Genomic DNA, 23,811 nt, shown 5'->3' on the forward strand with positions numbered 1-23,811 from the left:
TTTCGTAAATCGCCACTATGGCATTGCTTTTGTTTATTGTTAATCGCCACTACGGCATAATCTGTTTATTGTTCATCGCCATTGCGGCAGGTCATGGCAGAACGTTTGTTGACAAATAAACTCCACCACAACACTCATAAGTGAATCGTATTTTGATATTCCACTTTCCTCGCCCACGTCAGCACAAAGTCACAACACGGCATTCCACGCTAACAAGTCTGGTCACCACGATCCTGCGTCAGCTGTTGATGATCGGTTGTTGAGCACGCGTAAGTCTATCAGAACCCACCGTGATGTTTGGGTCGCCATGAACTTCAAGAGTGTCTACAGTGACTGTTTCGCGTAAGTTCGCCAGCTAGTGAGAGGCCACCAAGGCCGTCCAGTAACGATTCACCAACTTCAATACGCACCGTCCTCATCGTAGTTTTAAATTAAATTTAATTAACGTCGACATCATCGTTTATAATAAACTAGCTGAACCCGTGCACTTCGTAGCCCATTAAAAATTCTATCTCTTTTATGGTCCATAGTTCATATTGTGTGTTAAATTCATTTCATGTGATGATGCTATCAGTATATTTTTATACATAATGATAGACAGTGGTTAAAATATATTATAATCTTACAACGATATTCAATTTCGTACATCATTATGCAATTTTCTTCGTTTTTTCAATATAATGTTGACAATTTAAATATTCAATTCAATGATATTTAGGCATAACACTTTCTAACTTACCCATATCTTCTGCTCATATTATGTCTAATAAAATTCTGTACCAAATTTTGTCGCAATCGGTCCAGCTGTTTTAGAATGTATATCGGACTAACAGATAAATATATACATATATATATATAACCATTACTAATAACACAGAACAATAATAACCGCTAATAATAACCGTCAGTAAAGCAACCATTTATAAGTAAACAAAAATGTCCATTCTAAAAATAAGTCCAGCTGCTCTCGAGAGCACTTGTTTGTTTAAATGGTTGCCTTTGACTACCAAAACATATTAATATTATTTATTTTATTTTTTACTGGGCAGATGGCGCCACTTTAATTTCATCACCCCATCATTATATTTCTCTAACCCGATAACTTTCTCAAATTAACGTAAATGAACGTATGAATTGTAAATGAAAACAGCCGCCAAATTGCCTCATTACAACTCACGTAACGTCCAAGTTGAAATTTCATCAACTTTTCGTTTGCATTTGGATCAGCAATGCCAAACACAGCCATGTCACTCCCTTTGTTCACATATTTGCAAACATATTTGATAGATTTTATGGAGTTGAAATACTCAACATTGCAGTGATTTGAGAACGTTTTCGACAAAAGTGGACAATATGGAACGATCCAGCGATTATCGACGACGACATCTTTTCCCTTGACTTTCATTATGATTGATCTGCCGTTATCATCTGGAGAACGACGCCGATACAATGGATATCCGTCGATTCCACTGATTGTGTCAGCCACAAACGGACGCGGAAAACGCTTAATGCAGTTTCCGTTTTGCATGCACGGTGACCCAGGATTCTGAGTTCCGCAAGGGCTATGTATCATGTTCGTGGTCACAACATAATGCAGCTCAGGATCTGTTTCTGGATCTGGTATTTCGGCAGAAATGACCGAATCAATATGATCTGGTCGGACCTTGTCAAACATCCAAAGCAGAATGTGCGCATGTGGTAAACCTTCTGCCATTCAACCGAGTACATCCAACAACGGATTGTGCCAAAGACCTTCTGCTTAACGATGTAATTCATGAGTACAACGATCTTTTGTTTGAATACTCGTGCAGTGATGTCATGTCGATCACTTTGTGTTTGTCCTGTCAGCAACTGATTTGTAATTTCGGGCCATTTCGGATTGCAAGTAAACGTGATGAACAAATCAAGTCGTCCGTAATTCCGCACGTATGTCATCGCATCTTGAGCATATTCATGCATGTGGCGCGGGCTTCCAATATGAGTAGCCGGGAAAATAGTCAAACGACCAATGTTGGCCGCGTCTCCTTCGGTAGCGATGGCATCACGCAAGTGGATATACTCGTCTGATCGTAACTTTGACTGATAGAAGCGAATGAAATTGAGACGCTCCGTTTCGACCTTGACGTACATGTCGACGCAGTACTGTTGAAACAACCGGCGATATCTCAATAGATGATTGTCAACATCTTGTCGAATCATCAATCGATATGCATAAAAATTCATTGAGCTGACATTTTTATTCGTTTCTTCTCCTGAAATATGAATTCAAACTTAGTTATAGTATGAAAAAGAAATGATGACCTGTAAACAAACCTGTCATTGGGTTGACCATCTTTATATTTAAGTGATACCCATCCTCTCCTCGACAGAACATCAACGGGTATTGAAGTGCATCATATGACCGATGAGTCTCGTACACGCGCTGCAATTGTCCACCATCGCGACGCTTAAGAACAATATCGCGTGATGCCACATTTTCGCCAACAATCACCACTGCGACTTCTTTGATAGTTGGAGCATTGAACTGTCTTTCATGGCTTCCAGAGGGTCTTTTGTCTGCTCTGATAATGATTTTGTGGTCGTCAGAATGTATTGTGTCCAATACGGTTTTGAACATTCTGACCAATTGATTATGCTCATGCAGAAGAATTTAAAATTGTCCGATTATTTCACGTTTATTCGCAGGAAAAATTGCACACCGCTGTTCTAGTTCATTTTCCGAATTACCAACGAAATATATCTGAAGGAACTTATGATCTTCGTTTGGTTGTGGTAACAAAGCGCCTGCTCAATGGTGAATTTGTCCTTGAACCTGAATATTTAAATGGTCATTTGTAAAAAAAAAATGTGTTATTATTACAAACGCCTTTACCTTATAACTCGGGTTGTAGCCTGGTTGTTCAATAACTTCTGCTCCAAATGACGTCATTTTAAAACTTCCGTTATATTATTGTGTATTCGCCAGGAAATGTTTTGATTGGATTGTATTTCCATAGAGAAACGAATACAATGGCTCTGGTGGTTGAGCTAGAACTGGTAATTTAACGTTGCCACCAGCGCAGCATAAGCCGGGGGTTTCCAATCGAAACTTCAATGCCTTGCAATGCTGGCATACGATATATAATGAGCCGATATCAACGCACAAAAGATCTTTGTAAGCGACTGCGGAATCGTATTCGAAAGCAGCTCGATTCAAGGCTACATCTGAACTTCTTCTTCTTATATTAACATATCGTCGAATTTGAGGCGGCGTTTGTGCAGCGCGGGCCTGTGTATTATGAGCACGTCTAAATTCATTAATGTTTCTTGCATTACGTGTACGCCGTCCAATGTTTGTTCTTCTCATAGGAGGCATGATTCAAGCACAAAAATTCTCTCCAAAAAACAATAGTCGTTTTTGATTGAAAAAATGCATAAATAACATAAAACGATAATGTTTCAAAATAAAATGAATAATGTGCCAACTATAATAATTATAATTATTATTGTTTTACTCTAAAGTTCTAAGTGTCTATAATAAAAAATGTATATCAACCAGAATATAAAAATATATTTTTTTTTCGATTTTTATCGATATTAATCGATTTCAAGCCCTGCTATTATCGATATTTGTATTATTATTTATATTATATTTTTATTTTTATTTTTATCTGCTAGAGGGCGCAACCAGTGTAACTTAGTTTTTGTCTCTAAATCTCTAACTCACAGGAGTTAGATCCATAATTTATGCTATAAACCCGATCCCCGACATTCTCTATCATTTAAAAAAAATTTGAGCCAAATCGGCCCAGCCGTTCTCAACTGATGCAATTTCGAATTTTTTGTCTCCATTTTTATATATATAGATGTTCGAGTAGTGAGTTTGGTTGCCTAACAACAGAGTTGTCAGGGGTATCGGGAGGACGTGAGAGGAGTTGCCTACCCAGATTAACCACTGGCGCTCCCCACATCGATTTATGGCAATCGGTCCCGTTCGACACCAAATCAAACCTCGTAGTACTTCCCTTAGCAACATTTATAAAGAATACAAAGAAGAAGTGCAATTAGGCGCACTTCCAGTTTTTATAATTTGTATAAATAAATAAGGAAGACAGTTGCGATATTTTTCGTACTAAGTACGACACATTCGGACACAAAGGTAGACAGAATCACAACAATTAAGCGAAACGTAACTAATACATATGCAACGAATGTTTTGTCAAATCGCTACTCTGACTGAATGACTTGTCACACACATCGCACCCGAACGATTTTTCGACAGTGTCTGTGCATTAATGTGATGTCAAATTGCCACTTTCGTTGAATGACTTGTCACACACATCGCACCCGAACGGTTTTTCACCAGTGTGTGTGCGTCGATGTTTTGTCAAATGGCCACTTTCATTGAACGATTTGTCACAAGCATTGCATGAGTAATTTTTCTTCTCCATTTTTCCGTCGGAGTGACAGCAGACTGCTCCTATTCGTAAACAAATTAGTTAACATTTATTTGATTTTCGTAATACTATTTGTTAATTACCTGCATACTTTTCAGCTTATGATCGATTAGACTTTATTGACTTCACCAGATTTTCAAGCCAGTATTTTTTCTTATCACCAAAAATTAAACTAAAATAGTAGGTATCTAATGAATAACTTAACTCTGTTGGTAAAGTATTGTTTCTGTTATTACTTTAATATTATAAAGTATTAGTTTTATAGTATATTTTAATTTTTTTCAACTATGTTGATATATAAATATAATATTAAATTTAAGTATTTAAAATACTATTTAGTTTTTTTTTTTTAAATTTAACTGACTTTTAGCAAAGACAAGTTACTTTTTTTATTTAACATTAAAAGTAATATTGAAAGAAAATTAATTTTCTACTTACATTATATTATGCATCAAGTTGACAAGTAAAAAAAAAAAAACACTTAACCTGTCCAGCTTCGATAAAAAGAAACAAAATTATATTAGGTACAACAATTTACCGTACATATACATACCTATTACACAGCTCCCTAACAAATAATTTAAGTGTTCTAAGTATTTTTCAAATCAATCTAAAATTATTATTATTATTTATTTACAAATTTATAATCATGCCGTACATCATAAAACCTTTTGCAATTATTATTTTATTCTTTACAGCATCAAATTGCATACAAATATTAATTATTATAACATCGATACTGTACATCGACAGTAGGTATTCCACTTTAATTTCACAGTTATAATCATACCATACTTAAATGTATTTTTAACAAAAATATCATACATACATACGTATTAATATCGAAAATATGAACATAATAGAAACAAAGACGGTGATGAACCTAAATTTCGTACACCCGTGCCTATAATATACGTAGATATAACTAACGATGTATGATCATAACATATTTTATGGTATTAATACTACTAAAATAGTAAAATGTTAAAACAAATTTCTCATCGGGCGTAATGTACCAGCAGTGGCGCATCCAAGGGGGGGGGGGGTTTGGGTATTATATAAAATATAGTATAACAATGATTTTTTTACTTTTAAATGGTATTCGTCAATCTACATTTATTATTTCATTACTTCGTTGAGAAAAATTATTAGCTTATACTTTACCAATAAGTAAAATACTTCAAACAACAGATATAGATCTATCAACTGAAGTTAACCAAGTAGAAAGTGTAGTGTCTATTCTCCGACGACTTAGAAGTAATGCCGACAATGAATTTAAACAATTATTTTTAGAAGCACAAGAAGTTGCCTCTAATTTAGATTTGACTATATCTATACCTAGACTAACAAAACACCAAACTAAGCGATATAATACACCATATGAAAATATTGAAGAATACTATAGACGTTCAATTTTTTTTCCACGGGTCGATTAATTTCTTAATAGTCTTTCTGATCGATTTTTAAAACATAAAAATCTCCTAACAAATTATAAATGTCTTTTGCCAACCGGACGTAATCCAACAGATGAAAAAATTTCAAGTTTTAAAAATCTTTTTGACTTATACGAAAAAGATATGCAATAAATTAGTTTTTCTGTCGCTAAGGCCGAATTCGAATTGTGGTATGAAAAATTTTAAAAACTGTGGATATACTTTATCGCTAAACGCTATTGATGGTTTAAATTTATGTGATATTAAAATATTTGAATCAGTATTCATACTTTTGAAAATATTTGCAACGTTACCAGTAAGTACAAGTACGGCTGAGATATTGTTTTCCACACTACGGCGAATTAAAACCTATCTCCGAAACACAATGGGACAGTCACGTTTAAATGGTCTGGAAAATCTTAACATACGTCGAGAAATACAAAATAAAGAATCCGAAGTTGATACGGTTCGCCCAGATGGACGGCCCGTGTCGTAAATGAATAACTAAGTTTCTTGTTTCGTAATTAAGATCTTTCTATTTCTATTTATAATATATATATATATACAATGCAAGGACGAGTAAAGCGTCGATTTGTGTCGACCAGACTTATATAAGTGGGTCGACACAATCGGGGGCGCTTGGGTAGTAGTCGGGTAGTTACCGGACTCTATCAATACAATATTTGGACAATATGATTTTAGATTTGTTTAATTACAAATATTGGGCTCGGGAGCCGGCCGTCGTCGATACAAACTTAGGTAAGTGGTACCCCGACGACGAGCCTGGCTCGGGAAGGTCAACTTAAATAAGTGCCCTGGGTGGTGAAAGTGTTGGCCCTGAAAAGGGCCGTTTTATTGAAATACTGTATTGTGTATTGTTGCCGTTGGAGTGTGGTTCCACGTTCGTCCTGTGGGTTGATCGTTGGTCGGCGACTCGGAACGGGTGTCTTCCGCACAGCTACAATCGGGTCGTTGGTCAGTCTCCGGACTGTTCTGTTGGCCGCGGCACTGATACACGCCGTGGAGCGGTGGTTGCGCCGGTGTTCGTCGGTCAGACGATGCTTGTAGCCGTGGAGCGGCGTATCGTCGTCGATCTGCAAGGCGACACGGGCATTCGCCGTACAGCGGTAGTGACGCTGATAGTCGGCTGTCGGACGACGCTGGAAACCGTAGAGCGGCGTATCGTCGTTGAGCTGCTAGTCTTGGTGTGTGGTTCGGGTCTTCGATTGTCTGAACTGAACTGGATCGTTGGTAGTGTAGACGGTTTGAAGGCTTGAAGTGGACTGACTAGATTTTGCTTCGAGGGGGGGGGATGGCTATGCCGTTAACTATTCCAGGCTTATGCCTCTACTAGTGGGTGGAAGTTTACTTGGAAGGTTTAGTTATTTTATTGATTTACCCAGGTGAGTGGGTAGGGTTTGAGTATGCGTTTGGTAGTTGGAGGAGTGTGAGTTTTGCCTAGAAGTCGGATGTGGTCGTGATTTGAGAAAGAGTTTTTGTAGAACATTGAATTGGTTTGGGAACGAATAGAATTTTGAATAGATTTGAAATTAGTGGATTTTAGAAGGACCGAGTTTTTAACGAAGGAAGGCAGACCCGTTATAGTGCGTATGCCGATGTTTTGGACGGATTCAATGCGGTTCCATTGTGAGGGACCTATGAAGGGAGCCCACGAAGAGCCAGCGTACGTTAGGATTGGAGCTACGTAAAGTTTAAGAATAGTTAGTTTTGTTGTCATTGGGACGGGGCTTGTGCGGTTAAGTATGGGGTAAAGCATACCTCAGGTGCGGGTGGCCTTTTTAGTGATGTTAAGGATGTGTTTGCCGAAGGTGAGTCTGCGCCCTATGGTAACGCCGAGGTATTTCGCTTGGTTGGACCAGCTAATGGGGTGGTTGTCGAGTAGTAATGGTGGTACATGTGTGGTATTTGAACGTCCGAAAATGATACCTACAGTTTTGGTTGCGTTTATTTTAATTCGCCATCTGTGAAACCAAATGGTCGCCACGTTAAGTTGTTGTTGTAATTGAATTGCTGCACGTTTTTGGTTTTTGTCGTAAGTAAAGAACATCGTGTCGTCGGCGAATAACGAGAGATGAGCTTTAGGAGTCGTTGGTATGTCGTTTATGTAGGTCAAGTAGAGAGTTGGTGAAAGGCAGGATCCTTGAGGGACGCCTGCGAGAATGTGTCTGATGGACGAGAAAGAGTCTTCAATTTTAGTGATGAAAGTGCGGTCAGTAAGAAATGATTCGATGATTTTAACGATTTCGATCGGGATATTGAGTTGAGAAAGTTTGTAAAGGAGTCCAACGTGCCAGACTCTGTCGAAAGCTTTCTCCACGTCAAGAAATATAGAAGCGGTGTTAATGTTGTTGTTAAAGTTCTGGCTGAGTTGGTGAGTGAGTTTGGTCAGTTGCTGGGTAGTAGAGTGCTCAGCTCTGAAGGCAAATTGTTCTGGGCGGATTTTGTCTCGAAGGTTGTTTTGCAGGTGAGTGAGGATGAGACGTTCGTAGATTTTAGATAAGGAGGAGAGGAGAGCTATTGGTCTGTAGTTTGCGGGTATTTTATGATCTTTGCCTGGTTTGGGAATGGAAATTATGACTGCTTTTTTCCAGGCGAGTGGAAAGTAGCAGATTCTGAAGGAGCTGTTAATGATTCGTGTTAGGGATAGTAAAATATTGTTGGGTAGAAATTTAAGAGCCGTGTTGGCGATGAGATCGTCGCCGGGGGCTTTCTTTTTGCGAAGGTTGCTTATGATGTTTTGGATGGTGCCGGGGGTGGTGAATAGATTAGAATTTGTGGTATTTAGGTTTTGTAGTGACTGGTAGTGAGCGGTTACTTCTGGTATGTCGGGACCGGGGTTTGTTTGGAATTGTTGCTCGAGGGAGTCCGCTATCAGTTCGGCTCGGTCTTTGGCAGGAAAGACAAGGCCGTTTGGGCCGGTCAGTGGATGGGTCGCTGGACGTTTGTGGAGGAGGCATTTGTTTAGTTTGTAAATGGAGTTGTCATGTGGGTCAAGAGAGTTTAGAAAGGTGTCCCATTGGTCAGTTTTGTGAGTTACGAGTAGGGTTCTGATTAGAGAGATTTTGGCGTTAAGTTGGCGTTTAATGGTCGGGTCACGGTTTCTTTGCCATAGACGGCGTAGGCGGTTTTTGTCGGTTATTTCCAGTTTTAAGTAGTCTGGTCGTATGAAGGATGAATTTTTAAGTTTAGGGGTAAATACGCTTGTTGTAAGTTTTTGGTCAGACAATCGATTGCTAGGTCGATTGACGGTTTGTCATTGGTCGGTAGCGCGGCGGTGTTAGGTAAGTTGGTGAGGATAGTTTTGTATTTGGTCCAGTTTATGAAGTGCTTTGAAGCCGGAGGAGACGATGAGATCGGCGTACATAATGTCTCCAGAAGAAGAGGGTTGTAGTCGGAAGATAGTTCGTTGAGGTTGTCGATTTGGGTTGCGTAAGGTATTCGTACGAGTGCGATGTCGAGTCTGTGGCGAGTGTAAGTCGGAAAGTGAGTGGGGGAGGAGGGGGCAGTAACGGAATAGTCTGAGTGTTGTACGTGATCAAAGAGGGTACAGCCGGCCGCGTTCGTCGAGTGGCTGTGCCACATCGGGTGTTTGGCGTTGAAATCGCCTGCCGAAATTTGCCATTCCGCGCTTTGAGTTAATAAGTCTAAGTCGTTTGTTGTGAGTGTAGCACCGGGAGGTTTGTATACCGCTGAAATAAGTATTTCGTTGTTGTTAAGTTTGATAAGGACAGAAGATGTTTGAATGGTTGTGTTTAGAGTCATAGGTTGGTGGACGATGCGTCGGTGGATAAGAACGGCAGTGCCGCCGTGAGGGGGCGAGCCATGGATGGTCGGTAGGTCGTTTCTGTAAGTGAAATAGTTAGGAATCTTTAGCGCGGTAGAAGGAGATAGGCGGGTTTCGTTAAGTAAGATTATGTCAGTTTTGAGATGAAGTGACTGACTAGATTGTCGAAAGTGTCCGGTATTTATACCCTTTTCGACAATCTAGTCCGTCGTTAGTTGGTCCGCGTAAGTGCGTTTAGACGAATGAAAATCACACCGTTGAACGGGCATTCCTATTCATCATGTGTGATTTTCACTCGTCACAGCGCATCTTTTTCCCAATATTATTATTTGGTGGTCTTGAAAGACTTTTTTCTATCAACGGTTGTTTGTTCCGTAACAAAGTATTAAAAATTCTTTCTGAAAAGGCACCCTGCAGGAAACTTAAATTTTAAATTGATTTGTCATAATATTTAGTTATAAAAATAATTATATAAATATTAAATAATATATAATAATATAACATAGTATATACCTAATATATGATAATAATAAATAAAAGTGGTTATTTAAAAATTAGTTTTTATTGTTTACTTGTGTGTAAGGAAAAAAGAAAAATTATTAAGCCCCCCCCCCCCCCCCCAAGCAAAAATTCTGGGTGCGCGCCTGCTGTACCAGCAAAAATAATTTTTATTGGGGAAATATAAAATAATAGTAATTTGTTATGATATTAACAACTTTACAACAATAATATCACTTAATAATATTTTAATTGAGTTATGTACAGTTATAAAATATATATAGGTAGTAATATAAGCTCCATATTATTATGTTTAAATGTTAACTCTTAAAACCAAAAAGTAGGTGAACTTTATGTCAAATTAAAACTATAATATTCATAGGTATTATCAGTATAATATTATACCTACAACTCTGTTATATAGATGACCTTTATTTCGCTTCACAAATTTACAATATTGTAATTATATATAAAATATTTTAATGACGTTTACAAATTATAGATACTTTTTATAAACGAAACGAATAAATAAGCGTATTATTTTACCTTCATAAATAATAAAGAAATTGTTTCCTTTAAAAACGCATACAATGACTGACATATTTTAGCTTTGTTTTAATTTATAAAATACTATTGATTCATTCTGTTATTCACATGTGGTTATGTGCATCAATATTTACGACTTAACGTTGATTAATTTTAGGTAACTATTGGAATATTACTGAAAAATGCTTTACCCAATGAAAATATAAAATATCTCTGCAGAGACGAATGCATTTTTCGTATAACTAAATAAGTGAATACCTTGTTACAAATAACAAAACCGACATTAAAGATTTTAATTATTATCAATACCTTAGAAGAATAGTAGTCAGTATGTGTATGGTACATATTTAAAAGTAATAATTCCAAGTAAATGTATTTGTACATAATATGTTACAGTTAAAGCGTTGAATTCTATTATTTTATGAAATAACTAGGTACCTATAGTTCGTGAATTACCTACGAATATTAGTTAAAGTATAAAATCATACATGAAAATTAAACTATAACTACCTAGTTATTTCACAGAAAATCTAGTTATTCTATACAATTTTAATTAGATATAGGTACGTTAAAATATATAGAATACATTAAAATTTAAAATATATTATAAGATTTTATTTATTTTCAATTAAATTAATTACAAATTAGTTATTTGTACATGCAATTGTGACATTTAGAGTTGCATATTACTTTTTTTTTCTGCAAAGACACCGCTTTGTATCACATTTTTTAATACAAGTGTACTTAAAAACCCTAATCAGTTCCTAGTGACTACGCAGTTGCTGCAGATCTTAATGTAACACTATCATTAGTATTATGGAGATGGACAGTAAAATAAAGATATTTTACATGATATTTTGTATACAATTTGACACATTAACTAAGTGATGCCAGGTAATATATAAAATAACTAGTTCAAGTATAAATTATACAAATTACCTACACGTTTTAGGTATTTTTTAATTTATCTAGTTATTTCATAAAATAACTGATTCAACACTTTAACTGTAACATATATATATATAAAAAATTATAAGAGTACAGTGCCACAAATTCTTCTTTGACATTCAACATTAGTTTATTTATTTGATTATACGATTTTACATTCACATCGAAGAATATTGAATATATAAATCTAAAATTAATGTTTATTGTATGTTTTAGTGTTATTAACAATGTTGAACGAGTGACAAACCTACACACAAGTACTATTTAATCATAATATATTTATACATATAGATATAAATATATTTATGATTGTGTACGTTTGTATTATTCGTTAAAAACTTCAAAAGGGAATGTTAATATTGATCTAAACACCAATAAAAAACAATTTTCAAATGTTGTTATGAATATTCTAATACTAACCATAGTGATACACTATTGTATTTTACTTTATCACTTTATCATTATATTATATATGTATATATATTATATACATTATACATTATGACAAAACAATTTCTGTAAACAATTTCATTCCACATTCAATAACCATTTATAGTAATAAATATATAATATCATATAATATATTATGAATTTATGATTGATATATATATATATATATATAATATAATAAAATAATATAATATAATATTAATATATACATATTATGTGTCGTATCATTTTAAAGATCCAGATATTTAGTTGAGATACAAAAATTTGGTGCAAGATTCAAATGCATATACATTTTTTTTTTGTTAAACATTATTTTACTATGATCCGTAATTTATATTATCTGTTAACAATTAATTTGATCGCATTGTACCATATTATTATATCCAGAAATCTCGAGTGAAAAAGCATTCATTGAGAATAATTTTATGCGGAGTATAGTAGTTGTTTTTAGAAGATATCATCAGTTTACGTCTTATTATGGCGTCATGTGGGATATCTACTATGAACTGGAATAGATAAAATGTGGGTAATTTACAGTATTTTGATATTATGTTGAAATGGAATATTTATAGAAGGGTTTGCAGGTGAATAGTTGATGTTTACATTTTTTAAATTCATATCGTATGTTTTTTTTTTGAGTTTAGCTTATGTTTTATAATAATTTTTATCAACAAATTACAAATTATTCCGCTATGCAATTAATGGGTTAATATAAACTTATAAATATATAATAGTGAAGGTTGTTGGGTATTTGATATAAAATTAATAAATATTAAATATAAATTATGACAACGTCACACAATATACCTGTATATGATTAATATTTAAGCAAATATCTATTAATTCTATGAAGAATTGTTTTATTTTTCCAATGTATTTTTAATGTATTCATATTTTTTTAGAAGATATACTTAACTTATTCAAAGATTTTTTAAAAGTGAGGATGTATACGAGTCCTACATTATAAATACGCCCATCCCTAGATAAATAAATACATAATATATACAGGGTGATTCACCAAGCATGCTCACTCTTATTTTCTTTGATGATGAAGTTATTCAAAAACTGATTTTTTGAATCTTTAAATATACTCAAAGACCATATTTTCAAATTCTTGAGATTTTTATACCACTTAAGGAGTGTCCTGTGGTGATATAAACTTTTGTTTTTCAAATGAGAACCCCAACCCCCATATTTTACTGTAAATTCTTTAGTGGATATTTTTTTTAAGAATTTTAATGTATCGAAATCAAAATTTGAATGATTAGTTTCCAAGGTTATTAAAATGTTTGTACTAAAAATAATAATCCTTAAAAATCATTTTATAAAAATATAAAATACACGTACCATTGGCACTAGTATTTATGATACTTAAGTCGTTTTTAATAAAAATGTTTTTCCATTTTGAATTTTATTTTACAATGTGAATTTGTAAAATTACCAATTGGTTAAATTTTTTCTGTTTTTTTGTCATTATCTCAAGATAATTTTGACTACAGATCGACTTCACTCAGTGTATAAAGTATACATAATATATACCTTGAACCACATATAAAATTTGAGATTTAAATTATGCATAGTTATTATGGACCTTATTTTGAATAATTGCGGTCGTGACCATAGAAATGGAAATCTTTAACACTTATTACAATTTTTAAATAATTATATACCTACTAAACAACCTCCCGTGGACAAGCTGATACTTAGTAAATAATACAACTTTAAATTTAATATAATATTTCGTATAGTATCTGATAGAATTTATTCGGTTATTATATTCGTTGGTCCAATATGAAAATATCTCTTGATGATGAGTGATCGTTTATTTTTTCAAAAACGTAATAATATATTATTATTCACTTTGAAATAATGTAAATAGATGGCTTGGAGATGATATTTTTACATTATGCCATCGACAGTCCCTAACTAATCTATCTGAATAATCAAGCGCAGTATTGATATGAATATACAACTTTGTTATTATGTAAATATAATATATGTACCTATATAAATAGCCAGTTGAATACTTGAATATTTCTAAAATATTTTTGAATAATCTAGTTTTCTCCCAAAATATAAGATTTTTTGTATATTTATTAATTTATAATAATCAACAGGCACAAGCTTTTTAACAATAATATAAGAACTAGAATGTTAAAAATTGTTGACACAAAGAAACTAGGTAATAGATATGGTGATAATAATACAAATGTAACTAACAGAAAGACAAAAAAAATATATCATAATGAATAAAAATTAATTAAGCTTTATGTTTTCAAAATAATAATATTTAAGCTTTAAAGATTCAAGACAGTAAATAAAAAAATGAAGACTAGTGATTTTATCGGCGTTTAAAAGAGTTCTTAGAAAAATTAATTATTGCCACAAATTGTTTTAAATTCCTGTGTCAACGTTATTGCAAAATATAAAATTAATATGCAGTATAGTAAGTAGACATTTTTAGTTTTTAATTTATAATATTGATTGTCAGCATATTTAATAACCATGTATACATTATTATAATTTTGTTATCTCTATCATAGTAGGATTAATTCATTATAAAAAAAAGATATTAAATTAATGACAGACAGCAAACCAAAGACTACACCTATTGAAAAGAATTTAATTTTCCAAAATAGTGAACTTACTAAAAAACCATTTAAAGAATTGGTTGGTTGTTTAATGTATGTTATGTTATCAGACATAAGTGTACCAGTTAATTACTTTAGTCGATGTCAATCTATTGCTACAGATGCCGATTTTGAACAGTTGAAAAGAATATTGTGTTACATAAAGGCAACATTGGATTTGAGTCTTACATATAATCAAAACAATGATGCAAATATCCTACAGGGTTATGTAGATGTAGATTATGCCAATTATGTTGTGAATAGAAAATCAACATCTGGGTATTTGTTTCAAGTTTATGGTTCAACTGTATGGTGGGTTACACGGAAACAGGCTACAGTCAGTTTGTCTTCCACAGAAGCTGAATATCAGTCATTAGCATCAGCAGTACAATAATGTATATGGTTAAGAGTATTGTTGGAAGAAATGTGCATTTTGGATATTAAGGATACAACTTGTTTATTTGAAGACAATCAATCTTGCATTAAGTTTGCAGAGTAGCCAAGGAGACATCATCGAATGAAACACCTAGATGTTAAATTCAATTTCATTCATGAAGCTATTTTAAGTAAACAAGTGAAGTTGAAATTTGTGGAATCAGAAAACCAACTTGCAGATTTTCTAACAAAACCGCTAGCATATCCTGTTTTTAATAAAATGAGATTTAATATTGGTTTAAAATAAATTATGTACCTATCTAATATATTGTATTATGTTAATGTATGAGATTAGGGAGAAGTGTTAAATTCCTGTAGTAATCTCACTATCAATATTTATTATATAAGTATGTTATCATTATTATTATTATTATTATTGTTGTTGTTATATTATCATGTTCATTATTATACTGGTTACTCTTTTATTATTTAGTAATACAATTTTGATTACTCGCTTAGCCACATGTTATTTTTTTCTTTAATATAAGTTTAATATATATCTATAAAATGTTTTTTTACACACTTTTCTTAAGGTCGCTTTCACGTCTGTTTGTCTGTTTGTCTGTAATCAAATCTTGCGCGCTCGATTTGAGGCACTTTTTGACGATGAAAAATTCTGAAAATTGGTATAGACCTTGGTCTTGGACGGTAATACAATAATCCGTTGTCATTTTCGCTGCACATGAATTGCGTCCCGAAATCCCTTTTCCACATGAATAGCGTCCCAAAGATATTTAACGACTACACGAATTGCGTCCCAACGTAAAAACATTATTTTCCTTCTCATTTCATACAGACTTAGGACTGTCGATACCAAATTACGACTATTGGTAGGTTAAAAATATTGTTTTTTTTATCATTGTTACCTATGCAATTAAAAATGTAAAAAAAGTTATAATTATAAAATTAAAAAATTGGTAAAAACTTGAATGATACTTTCTTAATATAATCAAGACGGGTTGATTGGCCACTTTCATATTTTGCCATATTTTGTCTTAGTGAATTTTCTTTTTCACATACCATCATGATTTGAAAACCAATTAAAAATATACCGTATATTTATTAGTTCCCTAACCTGATATCAATTATCTTGTTATATCCTGAGGCTTAAAATGATTTTTACAAATCCGAGATTTAGATTTTAATGTAAAACCTAAAGCTTCATTCCAAACTTTCCATAAATCTAAATCTTTAGGTACACCAAAAGTACTTTTTTAATGGAACACAACAACTCATTTTTGTTTTTGAAAAAATATTTTGGATTAACGAAAAATGGGAAATATATTACAATTATTAATAAAAATTAAGGTAATACACGTTTATTTTAATTCCTGGTTATAAAATAATATGAAAGTATAATTAACATGACTAATATATTTTGTCATAGTAATTTATTTAATTCGATATATTTACAAATTTGGCGGTAAATTATTTCGTAAAAGTGGCCACTAATATGATAACAAGCGCTAGGTGTAGTTTGCAACAGCTGTTCTGGCAAGTCAGTTTGGTACCAAGAAAAAATAGTTGTACATATAGGTCATTGGGTATCCAGTATATTTTAATTCGTGCATATAATTATCTATGGGTTTGAGTGTGATAGTGATATAAGAAAACAGGTATAAGACCTGGTATAAAACTATTTTATGTTCGTGGTATAAGACTATGATAGTATAGTATCAAAGAATAAACAAGAAACGACACGCGAAATTTTAAATCGTGCCATCGCGGCTCCTAATATACCTCCCACCACTCCACCAACTAAACAAATAACTAAAACATATACTTTATGCAATACACTTGGTACATAATAAGTAAATTTAACATCAATTAATTATAAAATTATATAGTTTTCAGCTTATGAACTTGACTAGTTTAATTTACAGTTGAAATAACTTAGTTTTTCCTAGTTGACTTAAAAAAATATTGCTATATTAGTATAAAATAAAAATAATCCAATACTATAGTAACACAAACATATTTTCTATTCTTTATCTTTATAACATAATTTTGTTTGTTGTATTAATATATTTTATTAGATTAGAAAGGAAATAACATTCATTCTTTATGTGATTTACATACTAATTTAAAAAAAAAAATAGATTAACTTTTTTTAACTAAGTTAATATATTTTTTCCATTTTAACTTTTAACTTATTGATCTTATATACTCTTAAGTTAACTTAAGTTAATTATTTTCATTAACTGGCCAAAGATTTATAGACACAACCAACATCCCTAATTATAGGTACATCGTACATATACAAACAACAATTTCAATAACGGGTAGTTAGAATGTAGACAAAATTGTCATTACAAGTAAATTATAAGGTTTGTTCTTTGTTATAAGTTAATTGTTAACTTTTAAGTTTCAAATGTGACAAAAATTATTGTGTATATTATTATATTTACAAAATCATGAAAATAAATTAATTTGTTATCAAGAATCAAAATTGTTTAATTTCTTATCAAAACTTTTTGGCCAACACGGCGGCACTTGGCGGCATCCAAGGTCACCCATTTATTTAACATAGAATGATAGGGAATGTCGTACCCCTAATAGTATCATTATGAAGGTAAACACCATCATAAAGATTATAATTAAAATTAAAATAACTCTATTCTTCATGGTAAACACACTACAAACATTAAAATGTATTATTAGAATTGCAGATAACATACAACAGGTATATTATTATAATCTCTTGTACTGTTGTGCGGAAGCGCCACATTATGACGTGATAACTGATAAGCGATCCATTACTCCATTAGCTTAGCTACCCTGTCGGCACGCGTCATATGGTTAAAAATTTAAAATGCAATTTCTAAAAATTTTGAATAGCTCTCAAGCATAGAGTTTTGCATTAATTAATGTTGTTCATTCACTAAAATGTATTAAAAAGATCCTTCACATTATGATTGCAAAAAAAATATAGACTTTCATTTAAATTTCTAAAGTTGACCCCTCAAAACCCCCCTAAAATGTTGTAAACAATTATTAAATTGTGAAACCATAATAGATGTTTCTATCATGTTTGCATTTACGCGATAGCCCATGGACGAGGGACAACATAACGAAGGCGAGCGAGTACCTACATTCTAATTAAGACTGTTTATTGAGTTCAAGTCGGTAATTGCGCAGTACGTCGATACCGATGATTATAAACCAATACATGCATGTACATGCATAAACATACATGACAGTTTCTAAGTAAAAAAACTTTTGTATCATATTTTTTTCACTATTTTGAATATTTATTTGATAAAATGGCTGTAACATAAATTTTGAATCACCCTGTGTAATTTATATATGTATACTGCTGAATATTTAGAAGTTAACTCGAGTTGTATAATTTGAAAAAAAATAGATTTTTTGTATATTTTTATGAATTTTAAAATTGTGAAATATTTCAGTAGTATTAAAATAATTTTTTTTTTTTTTAAATAATTTTAATTTTTACGTATAATTTTTCTAACGTATCTTTACAATTTAATGATATTAGGGGAAAATATCACTAACTTCATTAGTATTGGTTTTCTTTAGTTAGGTTATTAATAGGTGTTTGTACTAGAAAAAATTTCAATGTTTCACGTTTTTGTGAAATATTTCATACTTTAAACACTAATTATTATATAGATAAGCCATAAGGTAAATATCTTAAAACGTCGGAAAGTATTTTATTATTTTAATTCCCATCCTAATTTTTACGACTAGTACAAATGGTCCACTTTCGGTCTGTTACTATTTAAATTTTAAAGCAAAAAATAGGCTAATTAGATAATATACTAATACCATTCTGTTCACTGGTGTACCTACTCACACCATGTCAAATATAGTTACCACGTCAATGTAATGGATGACGTGTTAAATTTTAATCCACTGATTAGTCATATTTTTATATCTTTTTTCCCCCTTTGGCGAATATAGTTATCGAACAATTATTTAAAAAATAATATTAGAATTTGAAGAAATGTTCACATTTTTTTCAGTAAATAATAGACAATTTCTAGGTACTGAAACTTCACTCAAAGTTGATATGATTCAATGATTGTATGGTTTTTACTAGAAAAGGTTACTTCAGACACACACACAAAATAAGAAAAACACATAGGTATTAAAGTTGCAAGATCAATACATTCATCACCCAGAGCATTATTACAAAAACTAATAAAAACTTGACTTTTAACTTTTTCATTACACAATTATTTGTATTTTATTTTCTACGAAGGAAAGAAAACACTTATCAATTTTCTATGAACCATACTTGATTTGATAGTTGGAGAGCTAAAAAATGTTTTGAATCTATTTCTCTTTATGAAATTCTAAATCAAATTTGTCGATTAGATTGTGTTATTTTTAACTCACTTTATCGAAAGTAAACAAATTTTGTAATAGATATCTAAAGTTATGTTTTCCATGATTTCGCAGGTACAATAATATGATATGTAGGTATTATACTTTGCACCTGGAATTTTAATTTAATTTTTTAATAGTCTTAATAACATGTTTAAATTATATTTTAAATGGTTACAATAATAATTAATATTATGGTATTATCATCGTTCTCTTTTCCAATAAAGATTAATAACAACATTTTTGTAAAATAAATAAGTTTTTGAAATTTAAATTACTTAAGGCTGTTAATTTTGTATTGATAATTAATTTGAGAAATTGCTTAAAATGCATTTGAGAAATGTTAAGAACATTCACAAGTCACAACACACTTTTTCTCGTTTCGTTACGTAACCATACTATCTTAAACCGTGGTTCACATTATTATTATTTTATTCTCGACCATATAAGCTAATAGACGCGGCATACGGTAATTTATTAATTATGAATGTATTTTATATTATAAATTATAAATGTATTTCTGATTTTTCTGTTTAGATACTTGCGCAAAATATAATAGCATATTAAATTAAGTAATTTTAAAATGATACAAATATTTTTAATTTACCACAAAAACGTATAGAAGAGCATTCTAGACGTTAAGCATTCAACAGTTTTATTTCAAACTATAGTTGTATATTTATTCCAGTAGATAGCGATCTAAGTACCTATCCAGTTGAGTATAATAGTAAAACTAAAAGCTAGGTAATAAAAAAATATATATATATATATACCAATAAGTACCTATCCAAGGATTAATAATTTAATATATTTATTATATTATTATTAACAGTTATAATTTATCAACTTAAATATCTAAATAGTAAATAAACAGTGTATACAAATAATTACAATATAATATTATTATTAATAATATTATAAAGTTTGTTAACTCGATTTCCACTAAGTACGTTTATGATGATAAAATAATTCATTAATTCATATTCATCATTTTATTATAGGTACTTCTAATAATAATTTATTAAAATAACATTTTTAATAATCTTGCATTTATGTAAAAAGCCTATGTCCCTAGCACCCCAACCTTTTAACTTTAATTCAAAACCTAAATCAATCGTTTGTACCTGCCTAATTAATTTAAAAAAATATTGATTGAATAAATTGTCAAATTGAAATTAAAAATATTAATTGAATAAAAAATATTTAATTCAATCACTTTTTCAATTTAGATTTTGTTCTATTCAATTTAATAGATTTTATTTTCAAATTAAATTTATCTGAAATCCATTTTGCAATGAATTTTCAAAACATCCTCATATTTTGGAATCGATCTGATAAAGTCGAGAGGCTGCGTAAAGTTTGCTCCCGGTAATTGTTTTCAGCTTACAATATTTTACTGAATTATTTGCAAATTCTAAAAATCAAAGTTAGGGGGGGAGATCTGCACAAATAACCATTATTTAACAAATTAAACACTTAGCTTAAATAAGTGTTTTTATAGTAACAAATTTTCTTAAAGTCATATTAATTCAAGCTAATGGATTTGGCAATAAAATTAATATTTAATCAAAGAAGTTCTTTGTAGTGGTTACTGGTTAATATCTATTATTTATCGATAATTAATTTGCTAAAATATACCTAACTTGATAAAATTATTTATGCAAATCATAATAAAAATGGTTTAAAAAGCCAACTTGCGTTTATTCATTTATATTTTATTTTTTGTAGATAGGTACATCTAATATTTGATATTTTATCAACGTTATTTATAACTAGATTTTATGGTATTTGGTATTTTTTGGATATTATAGGGAACAAATCAACCTCAAACCTATAAGAAATTATTTTATATTTACAAATGTATAATTAGATAGAATATATGTCAACTCTTTATTCAATATTCGATATAATTCAGTTGCATATATAATTGCATTTATGTGTCATTTTTTAAATTTTGATGAAATGATGAATACATATTGATTAAAGTTATTAAAAATCAAATAAATCAAATAAAATTTTAATGTAACAGTCATTTGATCAGTCTATTGTGAATTATATTCCCAAAATGATGTTTGTTCACACAATTTTTTTTGTTTTTATTACTTTGTTAACTCATTCAAATAAACTCTAATTAGAATTCATTTTTCATAAATTCACTAAAATTTCCTACTTATACCCTCTTAAGAATGAATGTGTACAACGGATTCTCTGTAAAGTTACTTAATTCTTGACAGTTTGTGTTATATTTTTACCATAATTTAAATTAACTAATTAACACTATAACTGTGAATTAAGTATCTGAATATATAGTTATCTACCTATAGCTGTGTTTTGACTATAAATTGTTTTAATAATTTATCATATTGTTAATCTGTTCAAAATGCCTCAATTTTAATTTATAAGTACTATAATATAATATATAACATAGTCTCTGACGCACTGAATTAGAATCATTGCACCGTGGCCGTCATCACGAATCACTTGCGGTGACAACAACGATGACGACGATGATGATGTTGATAATTCGGTATTATGTTCCGTGTTAACCCTGGCTGAAATTAATCCATCGTAGTTATATATCCTCCCTCAACAAGTATTCCACTCGTGTGAACTCACTCCATCAATCTGAGAAGGTAAATAATAATCAGCAAACTAAGTATATCGGTTAAAAACCGCAGTGTTTCATTGACATGACGGATAAAATAATAACAGGTTCTTACTCGCAGACTTGACCCAAATAAAATATTGCAACAACAAAGCATTATTGTGTGTATAACACAATAATGATACAGTGATATCAACGACAGTTGTCGTAAATAAATCATCAATTTTATTTCACTCGATAGCTCTCCACCATTTGTTAAAATACGTAATAGTAGTGGTCATTTGTCTTGTGTGTGCAGTGGTGTGTATTATATATAGTATAGGTACCTTTCAAACCATATCAAAACATCGTTCAAACTAAGAGAAACACTATTAGATAGGTATTACGTGACAAATTATATTGTGGCAATGAATTTATGCTATTACGGCATTTTATTTCACTGTCCATGTTCTGTCAAAAAAAAGATTAATTTTGCATTATACTATATTATCTATTAAGTATCAAATTGTACAACAATACAAAAATAAAAAAATATCTTTACTTAAAAAAACATATGGCATTCCCAAAAATTAATCCCAACCATCACCTATAACATTTTAATTATTCATACTTATATCTCCTTATACGTCATATTTAATATCAATTTATTTGTAAATAGGTGAGACGTACCAATTATCGATATAATAAGTACCTACATGGCTACATTAAAACATCGCATTTAATTTATATCAAAAATGGCTTTATAACTTTGTTTAAGACAATTTGAACAACCTTCTTAGTTCTTAGTACATATTCATAACTTATGTATCATACATAAATGCATTAGGGGATGATTCTCTTCACAGTAAACGAGTAAACACTCTTTGTCATGAAAAGTATTTGAAATTTTGAAAATAAATTTATTATTTTAAAGTGACTTTTATTTAAATTTCAAATTCCAAGCAAAACACTTTTCTGAAAAAAAGTTTATGATATTGAATAAGAGCCAGAATTTAATTTGTTATAACTTCAAATTATTTAAAATATAGATGGTTGGAGTAAAACAGAAAAGTAGAACAATCTAAGCTCTGCAAAACGTTACTCAACATAACTAGAAAATATACTTATAATTGATTAATAACTAGCTCGAAATTCCATTTTCTGTATCAAATTCTCAAATTCCACTACAGAATAATATGTAACTAAAGTATGAAATATTGTCATTTAAAATTTAAATAACCTAAAAAAATAATAAAAGTAAAATTTTTCTGAAAACTGTATTTCCTAATAAATTTGAATCATATAAAAATGATATCAAAAATATTCATTTATTTTTAAAACAATTTAGTCAACTTCAATAAATTAATTTACTAAAAACAAAATATATAGTATTTTTATACTATTAAACACATATAAATTGTAGTGGGCATTTTTAATTTTATAAGTTATATAATTATATAAACGTATAAAATATGATCGCGATACTCAATAAACAATAAGCATCAGACCAAGCAAAAACTAAAACTGAGAACGAATAAATAAAACAAATCATAAAATAAATTTTGACGTTGGTATTAGGACATTTTACAAAATAAACTCAACAATATTACATAAGATATTTCAAAATATTAAAATAAACAATATTCTTCAAAATTTCCAAAATATGCAAAATTAAAATACCATATTAAATATGAAA

At 30.8% G+C, this 23,811-nt stretch overlaps 2 protein-coding genes across 2 annotated transcripts; one reads left to right on the top strand and one right to left on the bottom strand.

Annotated features, from left to right (window-relative positions):
- Positions 1–1,090: 1,090 nt before the first annotated feature.
- Positions 1,091–3,193, bottom strand: LOC107165900 (uncharacterized). The gene is made up of 4 exons (XM_089230683.1): positions 2,873–3,193; positions 2,314–2,812; positions 1,705–2,252; positions 1,091–1,663 (listed from the first exon to the last, which is right to left on the bottom strand). Exons 2-4 carry the CDS (start codon positions 2,615–2,617, stop codon positions 1,091–1,093), a joined length of 1,425 nt encoding a protein of 474 aa, XP_089086809.1. The 5' UTR covers positions 2,618–2,812; positions 2,873–3,193.
- An 11,503-nt stretch (positions 3,194–14,696) lies between these two features.
- LOC149060773 (uncharacterized) lies at positions 14,697–15,140 on the top strand. Its single transcript, XM_089230690.1, has one exon. It carries the CDS (start codon positions 14,697–14,699, stop codon positions 15,138–15,140), a length of 444 nt encoding a protein of 147 aa, XP_089086816.1.
- The last annotated feature ends 8,671 nt before the right edge of the window (positions 15,141–23,811 follow it).

Source organism: Diuraphis noxia, unplaced genomic scaffold (assembly GCF_037042655.1).
Source record: "Diuraphis noxia isolate RWA-SAM2 unplaced genomic scaffold, SU_Dnox_SAM2 contig0001, whole genome shotgun sequence".
Classification (NCBI taxonomy): Eukaryota; Metazoa; Arthropoda; class Insecta; order Hemiptera; family Aphididae; genus Diuraphis; species Diuraphis noxia.

What these genes read in the sequence shown, in the direction of transcription:
- LOC107165900 (XM_089230683.1), bottom strand. Translation starts at nt 2,617, where the DNA reads ATGTTCAAAACCGTATTGGACACAATACATTCTGACGACCACAAAATC. An exon ending in GATGGTCAACCCAATGACAG is followed by an intron (nt 2,253 to 2,313) that starts GTTTGTTTACAG and finishes TTCATATTTCAG; the next exon opens with GAGAAGAAACGAATAAAAAT. An exon ending in ACTCGGTTGAATGGCAGAAG is followed by an intron (nt 1,664 to 1,704) that starts GTTTACCACATG and finishes ATGTTTGACAAG; the next exon opens with GTCCGACCAGATCATATTGA.
- LOC149060773 (XM_089230690.1), top strand. Translation starts at nt 14,697, where the DNA reads ATGACAGACAGCAAACCAAAGACTACACCTATTGAAAAGAATTTAATT.